At 35.9% G+C, this 18,824-nt stretch overlaps 1 protein-coding gene across 2 annotated transcripts; it reads right to left on the bottom strand.

Annotated features, from left to right (window-relative positions):
* Nucleotides 1-8,519: 8,519 nt before the first annotated feature.
* Nucleotides 8,520-14,667, bottom strand: LOC123526378 (uncharacterized). 2 transcript variants are annotated; one of them, XM_045305510.2, is made up of 2 exons: nt 14,508-14,667; nt 8,520-10,507 (listed from the first exon to the last, which is right to left on the bottom strand). In XM_045305510.2, the coding sequence occupies exon 2, from the start codon at nt 10,258-10,260 to the stop codon at nt 8,821-8,823; it is 1,440 nt and encodes a 479-aa protein (XP_045161445.2). In that variant the 5' UTR covers nt 10,261-10,507; nt 14,508-14,667; the 3' UTR covers nt 8,520-8,820. The 2 variants fall into 2 exon arrangements, with proteins under 2 accessions (XP_045161445.2, XP_045161446.2); XM_045305511.2 differs by lacking the exon at nt 14,508-14,667 and adding an exon at nt 13,030-13,229.
* Between the last annotated feature and the right edge of the window lie 4,157 nt (nt 14,668-18,824).

Below are 18,824 nucleotides of genomic sequence, written 5' to 3'. Positions count from 1 at the left end.
CTTTTTGTAGTTTCCTATAAAAAAAAATGAGAATTTGAAAAAGAGGACCATAATGGCCTTATGTTGCTCACTTGAGATACACTTATTGCTTCAACAGTTTTGGAAAGTAATTATCCTGCAAGGAAAATGTCTGTGAAATTATGAATTATTATGAAACAGTATAAAATTATAGTTTGTACAAACTTTGTAAAGTGCCTGCTGTTTCTGCTTAGAACATGTTTAAAGTTTGCAATATTCACATATAGTTTTTGTGCTGGTCAAAGAAATGTGTAATGATAAAGAACGATTCATGATGTTTATTGTTTGAGAGCAATTAGCAGTTTTGCAACATTGAAACTGGTTTCACCTAAAAATGAGTTCAGATCCAATTAAGCGAGTAATCGTCCCAGTCATATCAGATATCTATATCAAGAGCTTCAAGAGTATTTTTAATGTTTTTTTTTTTTTCAACATTTAGTGGCTTATTTGAACAAATTTGGAAAACAGACCTTAAAATGTTGCAACTGACCACATTTAACGATGATCCATTTAGGCCAGATGAAAGGTTGTTTAAAAGTGTTTCCATTATTTTACATTTCAGGCCAAGCTTTCAGATGATCCATCAAGCAGGCCCTGGGGAAAATGTTGTACAGAAGTGTTTCCATTTGTTACTCTAGCTTGGTTTTATATTGAACAGCAATCAATTTTAAAAACAACACTTACTGTTTCAAGGACTGGTTAGATCTCTCATCTAAACGATTGGTTTGGGGTGGTATGCTGCAGTAACTTTATGCTAAATATTCCAGCTTTTACACAAACGTTCATTCACCTGAAAAATAAATTGTGTTGCCATAACAAAATATTCTCAGTTCAAGAAAAGAAAAATAATGGCAATGTATCACTCACCTGACTTTCACAGAATATATATGAAATCAGTCACAACTTCAGCACGAGTCTCTGAGCAGAACCTTTTTTATTTCAATTATATAAATATTGGATATGCAAGAAACATTCTTAAATAAAAGGGTCATTATGACCCTGGATCGCTCAACTGAGTAATATGAGCTACATATATCAAATGTAAAACTGATGCTAAAATATTACAAAACAAGAGCTGTTAGTGGTCAGCGTGCTTGACTATTCTCAGTGCTTGATAGTATAATATAAGCTATGAGTAAAACTTTAACATTACAATAAGCATATTCGAATTCAGTCAAAATGCTTGATAGATTTGCCTCCTCCTTTTTACAGACTGAGGTCATTATGGTAAACAAGTATGCAAAATATGAAAGCAATATATCAATGGACTTAGAATACGCAAACTTTAACATTTACGATATATAGGCATTGTGGTTTCAGACACGAAGAATTCTAAAAAAAAATCCTATATAAGTCTATGTTAAACTTGAGACCCTCGAGGTGGGGCCTCTTTTCAACACAGTGGCATAATTTTGGTAGGGAACCTAAAGGTAATGATACATACCAAATATCAAAGGCCTTGGTCTTTTGGTTTCAGACAAAAAGATCTTTCAAGTTTTTTCCTATATAATCTAAGTGAAACTTGAGACCCCCAGGACTAGGCCTATTTCCATCCCTGGGGCATAATTCCAACAATCTTCATGGAGGAGCATTATATGATGAGTCATGCCAAATACTGAGGATCTATGCCTTGTTGTTTTGCAAAAGATTTCCCCTGTATAAGACTATTTAAACCATGTGACCCATGGGCTCAGGTGAGCTAACAAGAGCTGTCGGATGACAGCGCGCTCGACTATTCGAAGGATTGATTGAAGAATGGGGTCAAAATATTACAACAGATTTTGAGACAAAAGAAAAAAATAGATTAGACAAACCATGTTCCTTTATTTGTGGATTTCGATAAGTCTTGCACTTAATGGCAATGTGTGACCATGATGGTTATGAAGTGTTAAAGTTTCAAAGTCGAACAGTTTAAACAAAATATGGAATGGAATGAAAACTTTAACTGATTTCCAAGACCAAAAAGGGCCATAATTCAGCCAAAATAGTTGTCAGAATTATGTACTCTTGCCTACAGATGGAAATCATGATGATAAACAAGTGTTCAAAGTTTTAAAGCCATATGTCAAATAATTTTGACAAAACATGGACTTGTACAAAAACAAAACCAATTTCCAAGTCCAAAAAGGGCCATAATTCAGCCAAAATTCTTGATGGAGTTATGTACTCTTGCCTATACCTGGATATGGTGATGGAAAACAAGTGTTGAAAGTTTCAAAGCTTTATCTCAAAAGACTTTGTCAAAATATGAACTGGTACGAAAAACTTAACCATGATTTCTAAGTCAAAAGGGGTCATAATTCAGCCAAAATCCTTGAAGGAGTTATGTGCTCTTGCCTATAACTGGACATGGTGATGGTAAACAAGTGTTAAAAGTTTCAAAGCTTTATCTCAAAAGACTTTGTCAAAATGTGGACTAGTACGAAAAACTTAACCAAGGTGTGACGCCGACGCCGTGGTGAGTAGGATAGCTCTACTTTTTCTTCGAATAGTCGAGCTAAAAATCATGTCCAAACTTTCATGGTGTTATTTCGATAGAAGATATAGTTTTAAGATATATGTCTATTTTTAGGTATGGGGCCAATATGATTACAATTTCCATAATATCACCTGGTTTACAAACTCTCGTCCTTGGCCAGTTAGAATGGCTTGAAAAGCACCATGGCGGCTGATAACTTTTTCAAGGCAGGAAGCTGTCTCTATAGCAGTTTTGGTTTTCATGGGAAACGCCTCAACCCACTTGGTGAAATAGTCTGTACATGTGAAGACATACTTGTAACCTTCTGATATCTGATTGAAGGGTCCCATCAAGTCAACTCCTACCATTTCAAACGGACGTTTCACCTGAAATTAAACATTACAAAGATATATAAAATAAAGGTCTGTCTGTGTGTGTGTATGTATATATATATATACAGATTTTCCATAGTGGAGCTATGGACCAGGGGCCACTATCTCGAATTTACCTTGAGTCCTATGATGTTTGTTAAGGGTTCGTACGGTACTGTCTAGCAGGCAGTATACAGTTGCAAGTGATAAAATTCATATTCCCATAATGTTTAGCAACAGACAGCTTGTGGGCAATGAGTGACACATGCAGTTAGTCGAAAATGACGTTTTTAAATGGATAATTCACAACTTACAATACCATAACCAACAAACAATACTTAAACTTACGAACCCTGAACGAGGGCATTAATGTGTTTGGAGAGGGCTGCATAACGATACCTTAGTCTTATCTAAGGTTTACCGTAAATCATACCTTAACTTACAATACTAATAAGGTTCGAGATAGTGGCCTCAGAATTTAATATAGCAAGAGAGTGAACAAGTAAATTTGATGAACAAGTGGGCTAAGATGGCCCTAGGTAGCTTACCAGAGAAACAGTGTAAACATGTTTGTCTTAGTGACCCAGTTTTTGTACTAGTTATACTAGTATATAATATTTCATTTTAGCTCCACTGATGAAAGCTTCAAGCATATTGGAACCACTCTCCTAGAAAAGCTAGTAATGGTCACAGTGGTGCCATATGAAACGTAATGGTTGTGACCCTATGGAGCTCAAACCTATGACCCCTTGATTAAGCGGCCAGTTTTTGACACCACATGACTCAGTTTCAAGCTTGTCCAAATTTTCAAAGAGTTAAACATTCTGACCAAGTTTCATGAAGATTTAGTACCAATAGCTGGCAAAATGACTTCTTGGGAATGGTAACAGAAGTAAACACTTACGTTTATTGACTGTAATTCTGGTGCCCTTGCTGGTCTTATAGGGTCATTCATCTGACAAGATGCACACCTTTCACCTGAAATGTTAGATACAATTTAGTATGACTGATATAAAAAGAATTATTACTATACATTGATCTGCATGATGTATTTGACTTAGGTGGATTTTGCAAGGCATAAGTTCTATGAGATGCTTGCACTGTCAGTGATCTGGTTTGGCAAAATCCATTAGAGCCTAATGCATCAGTGAAGTTATAGGTACTGCTTTAATGACCCGAATACAATTTCTTATAAATACCTAAATTCAATGTTCAATCAGCCAAAACAGACTACGACTTACAAAACTGAAGCTGAAAACAATTTTGAAACAGCAAACTTAAATTCCATAAATTAAACAAGTATTGTTCCAGCAATGAATATTTTTAATATCCATCTGGGATTAAAAGCCGGGTTGTGTATTCATTATAGCAAGGCAAGCTGCATTTCAGACAAGATATTCTTAGGTACTAGTATATATCAACAAAAGAATGAAACAGTGTCATGTATTGTGGCCAGGGTAAGATTTTTAATATATATTACACTTAAGAAAACAGTGGGTAGGGGGATAGCGCACGATGAATGATCACAATTGCTTACATGGAGCAATTCATACTTAGATAACTTAAATACCGGTACACTAAAATAAGTAATACGTTTTGTGCTTTGCACTGTCTCTGATATCCATGTTTCACTCTTCCAAGTCTTCTTACATCCTCACTTTTGAGATGCTGTACTATAGTTATTTCGGTAATGATGATTTATGAGTCTTTGAGATGGAAGATATTAACTTACCCATTTTTTATATCATTTGTTAGATTAGGCCAGTAGTATCTGTTTTAGATCAATTTAATGGTAGTGTTTATCCCTGGATGCGACCCAAACCTGGGCTCATGGATTTCACGAAACACTTGGCGAGTTTCTCCGTCTCAGTACACTCTTGCTTCTTGGTGTGTTGCACTGAAGTGTTTTAGCCTATCATCTGCAAATAAAATAGGTCGAAAATCAGTAATGATATATTAAGGCAGCTGTAGAAATACAGCTCATTTTTTTCCACAACTTTGAGTGACCCTGACTTTTTTATCACTTCAAAATACACTTTAAAAATTCAACAAATCAAAAAAGATAGGGTTATACGTTTGAGTTTTGTTGCACAAACTTGAAATATTTCATCATTTGCAATACAGAATTAGCAACAGACGACAAGACAGGTTAGATGATACAGTTGTGGTCTGCTACCCTCGCCATTAATATCTTCATTTTCGTTATGATAAACGTATTTTTTTACAGTTATTCAGATCATATTAGATAGATATTTGACATGGAAATAATTAAGGTAAGATCTTACACATTCAATACTATAACTTTTCAAATCTTCAGTAAAATATGTAATAATGACCTGTTATATGTGTGAATTTCCTGTTCACCAACATGTACATAAATCAAACAAGGGCGGTATCGCTCACACGTGTAGGTGCCCAAATAACCAGTGTGTACACGCTAAATATAATCAGGCCAAACATTCTCTTGTAACAGTCCCTTTTGATGTATGGGTCACATACTAGTCAAGGCCAAGGCCAATCTCTATATGAAGTTTGAGGGTCCTAGGCTCACATGTTTCATTTGTGTACTAGCAAGACTATTTCTTACCCTGGAAGACTTTAATAACATTTAAAACCAATCTCATTAGATGCTGCTGAAGTATATTCATTTACATAAAATATAGGGAGAAAATTTGTCAAAAATTCAGTCAAAAGTTATCTACCCTGGTTGTCAGAGTCCAGAGTTTTGGAAAGTTCTTACTTTCACACAATGAAAGTAGTATATTACAACCTTGGCAACAAACTTTTTGCAAAAATAATCTGTTAACCTTGAAAAATGCGAATTATTTCAAACCTTCGGAATCGAGCAACAGAAGCGGCAGTGTAGAATAAAAGATAAATTTCAAAAATAAATTAAACATAGAGGATATTTTTGCTAAATCTTAAAGACAACAATGTTTTATGATAATCTGCAATACTTTTTTTATTCATTTTCTATGTTTAATCCTTGAAAAAAGGATAATAATAAACACTACCACTACACTACCACTATATTTTGTTTCTCTATGCGCTCTTCATTTCTTCACCAGTCATAACCGTACACAGATTATATATACCCATTACATTTCATTCGTGTGTTGGTCCAGAATCATTTGCTCTTTTTGTTGTTTTTGTAAAAAGTGCTGTATTTCACTAACAATGACATTTAAGAGGGAATGCCGGTTCACACGATTTTGTAACGACAGACACACCTACGGACAGACAAACGGACCAAAACAATAGATGTCTTTCTTTTTATTAGACATGTGTTAAAGGCATGACATTAAACTTCACTGTAAGGGGTGGTGGTGGTCAAATGCGCACAGTCACAGGCAGACGAAATATTTTCATGGTAATTTATTGAGCTGTCGACCATTGAAACTAAGCTTACTAAGATCGTTAATTATATATGTTAGCTTTTTTCTCTTATTATTCTGGGAATAATCTTATAACTTCTTACTCAAAGGACAAATTTATCCCGTACAATGTACTCAATATTTATTTCTATAATACATATAACATGATCATAAAGCTTGTAATGTATGTTATTGCACTGCATATACGTCTAACATTTACTTTCAAAGTTTCTTAATATATGCAAACAAAAACAGAAACATTACTAAGGTCTAAATGAACTGGTCCCTTAAATCTGACAGAGTTATCGACCGAAAGAAAAATAGACGTGTTGCAAACGCCAAAGAGAAATATTTTACTAAATACCATTTGTATTAACAGTATCATAGCAACGCAACGTAACTCAACGCAAACGCACCAACGGTCCAAATTACCGCAAAAGACTGTCGAATGAAAGATTCCATCCATCGCTAGCTAGCCTCAGCGCATGAATAATTAAAGTTTTGATAGTACGTACAGTACTGATGGAAGGTGATTTAAGTTAAAACATGTATAAAAAAGAATCCATTCCAAAAATGCCACACGCGCTAACAGCACTTTGATAGTTAAAAACCAAATACATGTAGAATTCGATTCGGCTAACCATATCATCAATATGATACTGCGGTTGGTGATATATACAGTTAAGCATTCAAAACCTTGTAAAGTAAAAAGATGTTAAGTAAAGGTATCAATTTGACTAAAGTACATCTCCTATTACGCTACGCATAGGATCTGACAACGAGCTATTGATAGCCTCGTTCTGACGACCCTTCCGCTAGCCAATCAAAAGCTAACTTACAACATTCTGCAAGCTTTAAAAAGCCTTGGTTTTTGATATCTACAATTTTTATGTCGAAAGATGTCAGATAGCCGGTCGGTAGGGCACTTGCTCCATAAGCGAGAGGCCCCGGGTTCGAGCCCTGGATTGACTGCAAATTTTTCTTACTCTTTGACATTCGAACAAGTGTCTGATTGGTTCAAATAAAAATAGATTTGCGAAAATAAAAATAGCAATATTGGAAATCCAAAATATACAGAAGACGACTGTGAATGGGTCGTTCTCAGATCTTCGTTTAGAAGAACAAGTACTTTAGTCAGATTGGTAAAGGCATGCAGCTGATAGTTATTCGTAGTAGATTACTGCGCCATTGGTATATATTCAAAGTATGTTGAATTATTTTTTACTGGGCATGAGTACTTTAAGTTTGTGATCAAGTCCACGGCTGACTCAAAGGTGGTGATGGAGTACGCCAAATTTTCCAGTCTGTAACAATAATGACGTCAGAGTTGGTAAATTATTCTGCATTGAGCTACATTGTACAGCGGATAGATACGAAATAGTTGTGAGACAGTCTATTCGCGCTTACATAGAGGTGATTTTGATAAATCATTTTGATTAATCATCTTCCAAAAACACAACCCATAGGTTTGTACTGCAAAACTATGTACTGCAACCCGATAGTACTTGCTATGTCCCTGAGTGTATAATACACGACCCAATTAATGTTCTGATCAAAGGTCCGCCTACCCTGAAGGGAGCCCTGTCACGTGCAGCAAGACCTTAATCAGTTTTAAAACTTTGGAAAAAATAACACCCTGACAAGTCTGGTCACGTCTTGGTCAATAGAATTTCATGACCACAATAAATTGTCAGTTGGTGACCTATTCTGTTAACCCGTTCATTCACGGCCACCAGCCTGACGCTCTGGCCCATACCTGTCTCTGTAATGTGTGTACCAATATTATAATAAAGAAGAAGACCGGAGAAGCTCGGTCCAAATAATCTCCTTGAGATCAAATATCGACATATCACCCCTAAGTTTTAAACAATAACTGTAGGAGGTCAAGAAAACAGCACTTGCGGTTGTATGGAATAGTGGAATGACGTCCATCAAAGACCGCGCACACCACACCATGTTACTGATATGACCATCAACATTCTCCAAAAAATAAATTGAATAATCTAGTAATCAATGTTTATAGATCAACATTTGAAAGAAGTCATACAATTATTAAAAAAAACGTTTTAATTAAGTCGTATTAAAGTCTTACTTTATCCCTTATCATGCTGGATACGAATGATTCTGCCTTTGCGACCAGTCTAGATCATGATTAGCCTGAATATCCGTGCAGTCTGGTCAAGATCTGAACTGTTCTCCATTCAGTCAGTATCTTTTGGCAGGCCTCCCTTTTAACAGTTAATTGAAAGATGGACAAGTTTAATATAGAAATTTAGCAAAATGATTATTAAGATCTAATGAAAGAATACACAATCCTCCTCGCATTTATTATGTACATGTATATTTAATGTAAATTGGTTTGACATAAGATGCAAATTTTTCATAGAGTAGACAGTACATTAGCATTGATCATCACTATATAGGGTTAAATAGAGCAAGTCAGTTTGTACATCAAATGACACTAAAACAAAACATTTATAACATTTTAAGGCCATTTTGCATCAATAACCATACAGAACAAGATATTTTTTGCAGACATTCTATTTACTTTACACAGCAGAAAAACAAAATTACTGAGTGCTCGTTTCTTTAACACGTGTCAAATATCCATGATTCGGTCACCTTCAAAAACCTTTTGATCTTTTCCAACTAGGCTTGAGGCAACTGAGTTAGTTTTTATGTCTGACTGGCTCGGTTGTGTGTTTTGAATCATGGATTCCATTTCAGTGTGCTTTGCAGCATTTCCAGTATTTGCCTTTTTGTTTGAAGTATTTCGTGAAATCGAGGAGGTTGTAGACACCGACAATCTACCTTTGTCTCCAAGGAAAGGTTTTAGATAGGTCCTGCGCAATGTCCTCCTGAACCTTCTGTTGAAAAAGGTGTAGATATAGAAGTTGGCATGGAAGGACAGAACCAAAAGAAGTTCATAAACTAATTGGATAGCTCTGTTTGTTTCCAAATTGATGTCTTTGCCTTGATTAGCTGCCTTGTGTATAGCATTGTACAAAAGAAATATTCCATACGGTATTTCCGGTACAAGAAAAACTACAATCACCGCGATAACAATGATAGAAATACGTCTATTTTCTTCCTTCCGTCTTGAAATTTGTGATTTGCTGCTATCCATTCTGCGCAGATTTCTCTCACCTAAACGTAGACGAAGGATAAAAAGTATAGTAAACACCACTAGCGTAACACATGGTATCAAATGCCGAATGAAAAATGCCATCCATAGATAGATACATCCGCCCCCGCAGCCTTCCTCCTTCAGTTCCCATTGGCAGAGGCCCCCTGCCGCTTTTTCTCCGAAAAGGTGATACACATGTAAAATTGGGGAAGTAAGTACAATAGCCACACAGCAAATTACGGTTCTTGGCAAATTCAACAGAAGTTGTGACCGATATGGGTATGTTACAGATATATATCGCTGAATTACAAGAAATAAAGTGAGAAATATCGACATTGAATGAAATGATTTTGACAGAAAGTATTTTGAAATCATGAAACCATTGCAGAGATCTTGCGTTAGTTCACTTCCGCCTACCGGTTCCTGCTCTTGGTTAGGCTGGGAACCATCATAAAAGGAGTTATATCCTCCACTTTCATATTGACTCGGAGTAGATTGTTCACTGCTGTAATCGTAGTCACCATATGGTGGAACATACTTCAAGTAGACCATGATATAGGACGGCAGAGTCACCAGTCCGGTAAGCGAGTCTGAAATTGCAATGGCAGCAAGAATTATATTTGTTGTATTGCGCATCTTTCTGCGTAGCAGAACTGATATCACAACGATGTTGACGAGGAATGTAAATATGACCAAGAATTCCCAAACATACAAATAAAATGGTTTTTCAAATGTATAACCAGGATACATATATATATCCCCGTAGCTAAAGTCGTATTCAGACTCGTTATTATTGTCATAGTTGTCTTCATAGAGGCCCTGTATGGTTAAACCTGTACGGTTTGGCAGGTTCAATGTTGTTTCCGAACTTCCGGTAATGCCAGACAATTTAGAACCGGTACTCGACCACATATTGATAGTTTTTGTAGTTAGTTTGACGGATGTTACGCTATTTTTGTTACACTTGTACTTGGAGACTTCTCATAAGTAACAGTTACACCAGTTAATGTTGGTACGTTAGTTATATGTTCCGTATATCATCAGTTGTACATGCATGTACAATATAGTTCCGTATAAACGACGGAAAAAGTTTGTTTTGCATTCATACACTTGCCGTCTTCACCGTCATAATATGTCTCTACAGCCCCTGTCTACTAGACTGAAAATGAAAGAATAAAAGGTAAATAATAATAAATATTTTTACTGAAACATGAAAAGTGTATTTTAGTGAAACTGTATTATTCCATACCTCTTTTGAACCAGTGTTAAACAATAAACGATTAACTTTCAATTTCTTTAACGGCTGTGTTAAATTCACTTTTCAAAATATTAAGCGATCTATTACGTGATCCATTAACCGATTTATTATGCTCCATCAGCGTGTTGTACAACACAATACAATACAATACAATACAATACAATACAGTACAGTACAGTACAGTACAGTACAGTACAATACAATACAATACAATACAATTTATAAGCATTAAACATAATATGCAATGTTTATTGCAACATAACATGCAGTGTGAGCAATTGAGCAATTCTTTACATTTCGGAAGAACAAAAATTATCAATAAAACAGAAGAATATTTTTCCCTCTTAAGGAATGAATATATTGATGATGTGATACTTTTTCGTTTGCAAAATATATAAATTTCGCAATGTTGCAAATAACCTTTTTGGAGGTAGCTGACATAAGAGCATCAAATTTATGAAGGGTTGGCCAATGGAGATGGGGTCGGCATTATATATATAGTACACTCAATACGTGCGTACAACCAACAGGGGCGATTTAATGTCTTCCAGTTTCGATAATCTTGTCATGTGATGAAAAAGGCAGTTCAGTAATGACATCTAGATAGTTTTCCAATACGACGTTATGCTTAAAATAACGACTAGAGTTATTTATATTACAGTACCATGATAACGTATGCATCAATAATCCGCTGTTTAATAGTATTAAAGGGATTTCAATTTAAAATTGTTCATTCCAAAGATATATCAGTCCTAGGTCGGACAGTATTGTCAATATTTGGAAAGCCCAGTTGTTTTTTCGATTATATGTTTGCCCTTGATCTGTGACTATTTTCAGGCATAAATAAATTTTCTTTGTAAGGGATGGATTATTAAGTACAGTATTTTATCACTGATATTTTTCTGTAGACATTGAGTGGTAAGCGGCCTAGTTCGCCATAGAGTGCCGATAGTTCAATTACACATTAGCTCGCCTGATTTTGTAAAAAAAATCTACAAAATATTGTCTTTCACATGACTGTCGGCTGGAAAAAAAGAAAAACAATAGGTGTCATATACTCTGTAAGTCCTATCACACTATGAAGTTTTTCACATTCTTGGTCAAGTGATTGTCAAGTAAGTGACCGGAAACTGTGTGTTCAGGTCCCTGTGATCTTGATCTTTGATAGAGTGACCACAAAAACAATAGAAGTCATCTACTCCGTAAGCCCTATCATCATATGAAGTTTGAAGATTCTAGATACTAGATGGTTTACCAGTTATTGGTTGGAATTGAAGCTTGACAGACGGACGGGCGGATGGCCCCTGTGACCTTGATCTTTGATCGAGCATCCCGAATCAATAGGGATCATCCACTTTTCATGACCAATCATCCTATGAAGTTTCAATATTCTGGGTCAAGTGGTTCTAATCGACTGTGTGGACTTTGCTACACAGTACATATTATGACGTTCAATCTTTGAAAGAGTTATTTGAAAAAGTTTCAGTCGGAAATATTTCATCGTTTTTAAAGCAGATAGGAATTTATCAAAACATCCGACATTTTATATTTTTATTAACATCTTTTGCAATGTTCTTATGTTTGCAGCTGATATTTTAACACATACGTATAAACATTTTTACATAACTGATTTTAGATATGCTTAACATTTTTACATAAATGATTTTAGATATGCTTTACATGAAACATAATCGGCTTTTCATTTTTACATGGATAATTTTAGGTATGCTTTACATTTTTACATAATGTTTATGCTTTACAATTGGCGTTTGCAATATGACTTCTTCTCGGCGATATATGACCATTTTGTGTCGATTCACCGTAACATCCAACTCACTCACTCATTCACTCAAGTGGTTCTCAAGTTATTGATCGGAAACGGTTTTACACGTTCAGGCTCCTTCGACCTTGGCCTTTAATCGATTAGTCTCAAATCAATAGGGATTATCTACTTTGTAAGTCTTATCGCAAGGTTCTGGATCAGATGGTTCTTAAGTTAATGATGGGAAACGGCTTTCCCTGTTCTGGCCCCATGTAACCTTGACCTTTGATCGAGTGACACCAAAATCAATTTGGGACATCTACGTCTGTCTGTCAAATCATCCTATGAAGTTTCAACATTCTAGGTTAAATGGTTCTCAAGTTATTGATCGAACACGGTTTTCTTTTCTCTGGCACCTGTGACATTGACCTTAGATGGAGTGACCCACCAAAACAGTAGGGATCATGTCATCTACTCCGTAAGCCATTTGAAGTTGAAGGTTCTAGATGAATTGGTTCTCCAGTTATTTATCGGAAATGAAGTGTGACGGACGGACAGGACAAAAACAATATGTTTCACCCAGCGGGGGTGGGGGGTGCGGAGGGGGGAGACATTATTATTTGAACAATATGCTTCTTAAATGACACGTTGTTAGACTTACCATAAGTTTTCCTGTGATTTAAGTACAAAATTATTAAGCTTTTAGACGCTTTTAAATCCACATTTGGCACTAACTTTTACAAATGTCTAATACCGATTTTCAAGTCTTTCGTATTTCTCAATATCAAATATATATATAAAGTTTAACATAAACTCTAGAGATACATGATATTCATATAAATTATGAACGAGCTGCTGCATTGTAAACAGTGACTGTAATTGTCAAAACACTTCAAATGCAAATATGTTTCCGTTAGATAAAATCGTTCTTAAATGTCTTTACAAATATATGTTGTTAAAGTAAATTGCATTGCAAATGAGTGTAGTTTGATATAAAATTGCTTATATACAGCGACAATTTAGAAGCGTAGGGCCACACTGCGATAGTTGATCCAAAACAAACTACCCGCTGGCTTCACAATCACGTGTGATAATACGGAATGGGTATTCAGCATAAGTTCTTAAACTATGTATTTATAATTATTGCATCCCAAATGGACAGTAATAAAAGTATTGCATTTGAGTTGTTTGTGAATTGCTTCAGTGTTTAGGAAGCTACACGCGTTATCAATCGGTCATACGCCACGATACCTGTCGCTACTCGTTGTAAGCACAATGTCGTATACCTTCTAAACAACTCATACAATGAAACAGATGAAAATAACATACTAATGTTTATCTAATCAAAATATATCGGGCGTTCAATCACTTTGAATAGTATATCAGAGATATATAGCTTTCCCCGTTTCCCCGTTGTACAGAACACTTTTCCTTCAGAATTTAAAACAAAAAAGGAAAAACGTCCAAAAGTGATACCAATGTTCTAAGAATTGTAAGATGTGAATATTTTGTAACGTTTACCTCTTCGAGTAGTTAGAATATTTTGTATGCAAGGCTTTCTATAGCTATAAAACAGTTCTATAAAAGAATGATATAGTCTGCATCCCTGATTTAAGTAAAACAATTTAAACTTTATAATAGAATCATGTAGCTTGTGTCCATGTTCTAATTAAGAAAATAAAAACTTAACAATTCTACATAAGAATCGTGTAGCCTGCATCCCTGTTCTGGTTAAAACAAAGTATGATTACCAAATCTATAAAACATAATTATGAGGCGTGCATACCTGTTCTGGTTAAAACAATATATAACTACCAAATCTATAAATAAATAATCATGTGGCGTGCATCCCTGTTCTGGTTTAAACAATATATAACTACCAAGTCTATAAAAAAAATAATCATGTGGCGTGCATAACTGTTTTTGTTAAAACAATATATAACTGCCAAATCTATGAAAAACATAATCATGTGGCGTGCATACCTGTTCTGGTTAAAACAATATATAACTACCAAATCTATAAAAAAAATAATCATGTGGCGTGCATCCCTGCACTTACTTAAAAATGAAAATTTACCAATTCTATACAACAATCATATAACATGCATCTTTGTTCTAACTGAAGTAATAAAAACTTACCAATCCTTTTAAAGAATAATGTAGCCTGTATCCCTGCCCAGATCAAAACATGTCAGTATAAAGCTCTACTGTTTATCGAATAAAGTGTTCTGTTTTGAAAGCTGTCTTTATATTATATGTTACTATATTAAGAATATTTCTAAGCACTTGATATGCGGAAACAAAAAAATGTTTGGATTGTACAGAGATATGTTTATACGTAAATACTCGTATGACGTAATATGAATAATCAAATATGTGAAAACATCCTTTGGAAGCAAAGAAGGCAACAAGAAACATAATGACAGACTCGGTTTAATTGAGTCTGTTCACGACAGGTAATGAAATGTGCAACACCCCTCACGCCCCTAGAAGCAGCTTAAAGCCCTGCTCCGCTGCTATTCGTTGTCATTGTATGTATGTAACCCATGATTACAATAGGTAACAGGTAACGGCCGCGCGCCACAACCACAGGTATTTTATATAGAATCTTATATAAAATAGATTCTATTTTGACAGTCGTCACTGTTCATAGTCAGGATTTTCATGCCTTTTCAGTGACAATTTAAGGTTAAAAGGTAGGACTGGAGCAGGGCTTTAAGCGGAATAATATTATAGTCCAACTGAATATACTCCATGGTCCCGAAGAACCAGAAAATATAACGAAACATACGAAACGGTGCCTTTTAACGTGTTGTTATGTTGAAACTAGACAGTTTTGCTCTCACGTTCAAAGAGAGTTATTAATTAACCAATATAAAAGTATAGTTTACATTTGCAGGTAAATGCTCGATAAACAGTTAAAGTTACAGCTCTCTCGCGTCTCTTCTCCCCTACATGAACCGGAATTTGTATTTAAAGCTCATGTGACCAGTTCTATATTTTAGATGTATTTTTATTATGAAAATTTATATTAAAATAACATTAAGTCATTATTTCATCAGAGTACCCATACCTTTCTACAGTAAGCCACTGGAGTAGACAAGTACTGGTCAGGTTTTAATGTATGCATGTGTGATATGATTGGTTGAAGTATGTGGTATGTTAGATGTGATTGGTTGAAGTATGAAGTAGGTGTGAATGAAAATGTTGCGGAGTTTGGAGGGAAAGTTGAAAGAAGAAGTCAGTTGGAATTTGAGTTTTGTTTTAGGCACCGGACTGTCAAAATTAGTCAAAATTGATATACGATAAAGATAAGGTGACTGCAGTCACAAATTTCCCTGTCCCCACAGATCAGACCACTGTACGCTCGTTCTGCGGTTTGATTAATTACTACAGAAGGTTCATAAAAGATTTTGCAGAAATTGCTAGACCTTTAAATGATCTGCTAAAGAAAGATGCAAAATTTGTTTGGTCAAATGAATGCAAGGATGCTTTTGATAAGCTGAAACAAAGGTTAACCCGTGCCTTTACAGACTTTAGTAAAGATTTTATTCTGTATACAGATGCTAGCAAAATTGCAATTTCCTTTGTCTTAGGTCAAAAGGATGAACAGGGACGCGAGCACGTAGTTTCTTATGGGCGTAGATCTTTACGCCCAGCAGAGAAAAACTGGGGTATATCTGATTTAGAAAGGTTAGCTCTAGTCGAAGGTATCCGGCACTATCATACTTATCTAGCAGACCGCAAGTTCACAGTTGTTACAGATCATATTGCACTAAAATCTTTAAGGGACAATAAAGCCAGTGGTAGGTTAAGCAGGTGGGCAGTATACTTGCAGGGCTATCAATATGAGGTTGTTTATAAGACAGGTAAGCTACACTCAAATGCGGATGCTTTGTCGCGCAGGGATTATGAAGATGAACCTGTTTCTGAAAGCAGTGATAGGGATGTAGACAATATACTCATTAACCCTCAGGTTTGCTCTGTAGATACTGAATGCCCAGTTGTGATGGAATATACACTTGAATACACGGAACCAAAGATAGTTGACATTAACTCAGTAACAACTAAGTGTGATAAGAACAGATTGTCTGAAATGATAAATGCTGTAGATGCTTACAATGGTATAAACCCAACTGAATTCATGAAAAAGATCAGCAATTTAACCGTTGGACAACTTCGGATAGATCAGATGGCAGACAAGGACTTTGTACCATTGTTTGAGTACAAAGAAAATGGGAAGGTACCGGATGATAGGGAAGCCGCTCGTAGGCTAGTGGCTGAGGCGCAGTTTTACGAGACTGATGACGGCATTCTGTATCATTTGTATCAGCCCAGATCAAAAGGACACAGGTGGATAGACGTCAAAACGCAGTTGGCTGTACTACACAAATACAGGGATACAGTATTAAAGCAGTACCATGACGCATTGACAGGTGGACATTATGGTATTAAGAAGTCATATGAGGCGATAAGGACCAAATTCTTGTACAGAGACTTCAAGGTGTATTGTCAGTCCTGCGAACCATGTCAGATGTCCAAGCGCTACATCCATCAGCGAAGAGCACAGTTACAGCCATTGCCAGTAGGTGATATTTTGTCCAGACTTCATATGGATATTTTAGGACCACTGCCGAAAACAGATGAAGGCTACAAATATGTACTCCTTATTGTTGATTCTTTTTCCAAGTGGTGCGAAGCATTTCCCTTAGTAGACATGGAAGCCAAAACTGTTGCCTGGAAGTTGTATGATGAAATCATATGTCGATACGGCTGTCCAACTTCAATTTTGACAGACAGAGGAGCCAACTTTATGTCCAAGCTGATGAAAGAATTATGTAGTATTTTTAGAATCAGCAAGATCAGCACCAGTAGTTACCATCCTGCAACAAATTCATCTGCTGAAAGGATGAACTCCGTGATTCTGCAAAAGCTCAGGGTGTATTGCAACAAGAAACAGACAAATTGGGCTCAGCTTCTACCCAGCATCATGATGAATTACCGAGTTAGTCCAGCTGTTGATTCCACAGGCTACTCACCATACTACATAATGTTTTGGAGAGAGTGAAGTCTACCTCTGGACACAGCCCTCATACCCACGACAACTGCAGGTACAACACATGAGCAACACCTTAGACGCATCATAGAGAATCAGACAGTGTGCAGAGAGCTGGTGAAAGAAAATACATTGAAAGCTCAGGAGAAGTATACGAAATACTACGACAAGAAAGCTAGGACTCCCAACTTTAATGTCCACGACAATGTATGGCTGTATAATCCAAGGACAGAGCCAGGATTATCACCGAAATTGACGCAGCGGTGGACTGGAACATTCTACATAGCTGAAAACCTCAGTGAAGTCAACTATCGACTCAGAAACTTAGAAACACACAAAGCTATCAGGAATGTCGTCCATGCAAACAGATTAAAACCCTACTTCAACCCTGCACTGAGACCAACAAACATCCCAGAGGCATTAAGGGGTCAGAATGTAGTGAAGCTGCAAACTGAAGAAGATGAAGACAGACAAGAAAATATTTCACAGGATACTATGGCGGCAGATTCACACAACCCAGGAAATGATGCCAACATGGAAAGCTGGGAACTTGACAAAATCTTGCAGGCAAGCCATTACAAAGGCAGATTGGTATACAAAGCAAGGTACAGAGATGAAGAAGGAAAAACAAGAACACTGTGGCGTTATGACGAGGACTTGCCAGAGGATGCCAGGAAAGAATTCCATATCAAATACACATTTTCTGGTAAAGTGCGCAAGCGTCCACATATTGAGTAAAACGAAGATTTTGCCTGTAGATAAAGAATTATATGAAATTCAGTGTAAATATGAAACAAAGCATTCTTAAGCCAGAGAAGAGAAAGTAACTTTAGGGTTCTAAGTTGAGGTTTTGTTGATACTCTAATCACTGCGATTACTAAATAAGGCATTGCGTTAAATAATTTAAGTTGGTTGTAAAGATGTTGTGTACACACATTTTTTTTCCATTTGGCTATTTTTTGTTTGGAACTTAATATACAGGCATATCTAAATTAAACTATAACCTTTCTTGTTATTTTCAGCTTTGTTTCCTTGTTAGTGTAAGCATTATGTGATATCCAAGATATTGTTATAGGATATAAATTTTGATAAACCAAAGGCAGGTTTAAAAGAAAATATGAGAAATAGGTACCTACATATTGAGAAATGAGAGGGGATAGTTGTTTAAAGCAAAATTTTGTATGTGCTATCTTAAACATTCTATCTAAAAGGAGAGATTTGTAGATTTATGCTTGGGGGTAAGAAAAAGGGTAAAGAGACAGTACAGCGAGTTGAAGTTATTTGGAGTATAAGAACCAGGTTAAAAGGAGTGTTTTCAGCAGTACACTGAATCATGATTCTACATTATCCAGATTATTGTAAATCTAGTGATTTTCCAGTATAGATTCCTCTTTGTTTCG

This window comes from Mercenaria mercenaria, chromosome 14 (genome assembly GCF_021730395.1).
Source record: "Mercenaria mercenaria strain notata chromosome 14, MADL_Memer_1, whole genome shotgun sequence".
Taxonomy (NCBI): Eukaryota; Metazoa; Mollusca; class Bivalvia; order Venerida; family Veneridae; genus Mercenaria; species Mercenaria mercenaria.
Note: the sequence above shows the minus strand (reverse complement) of the source record. Positions and strands in the feature narration are given on the sequence as shown.

Coding starts and splice junctions, on each gene's coding strand:
- LOC123526378 (XM_045305510.2), bottom strand. CDS start 10,260: ATGTGGTCGAGTACCGGTTCTAAATTGTCTGGCATTACCGGAAGTTCG.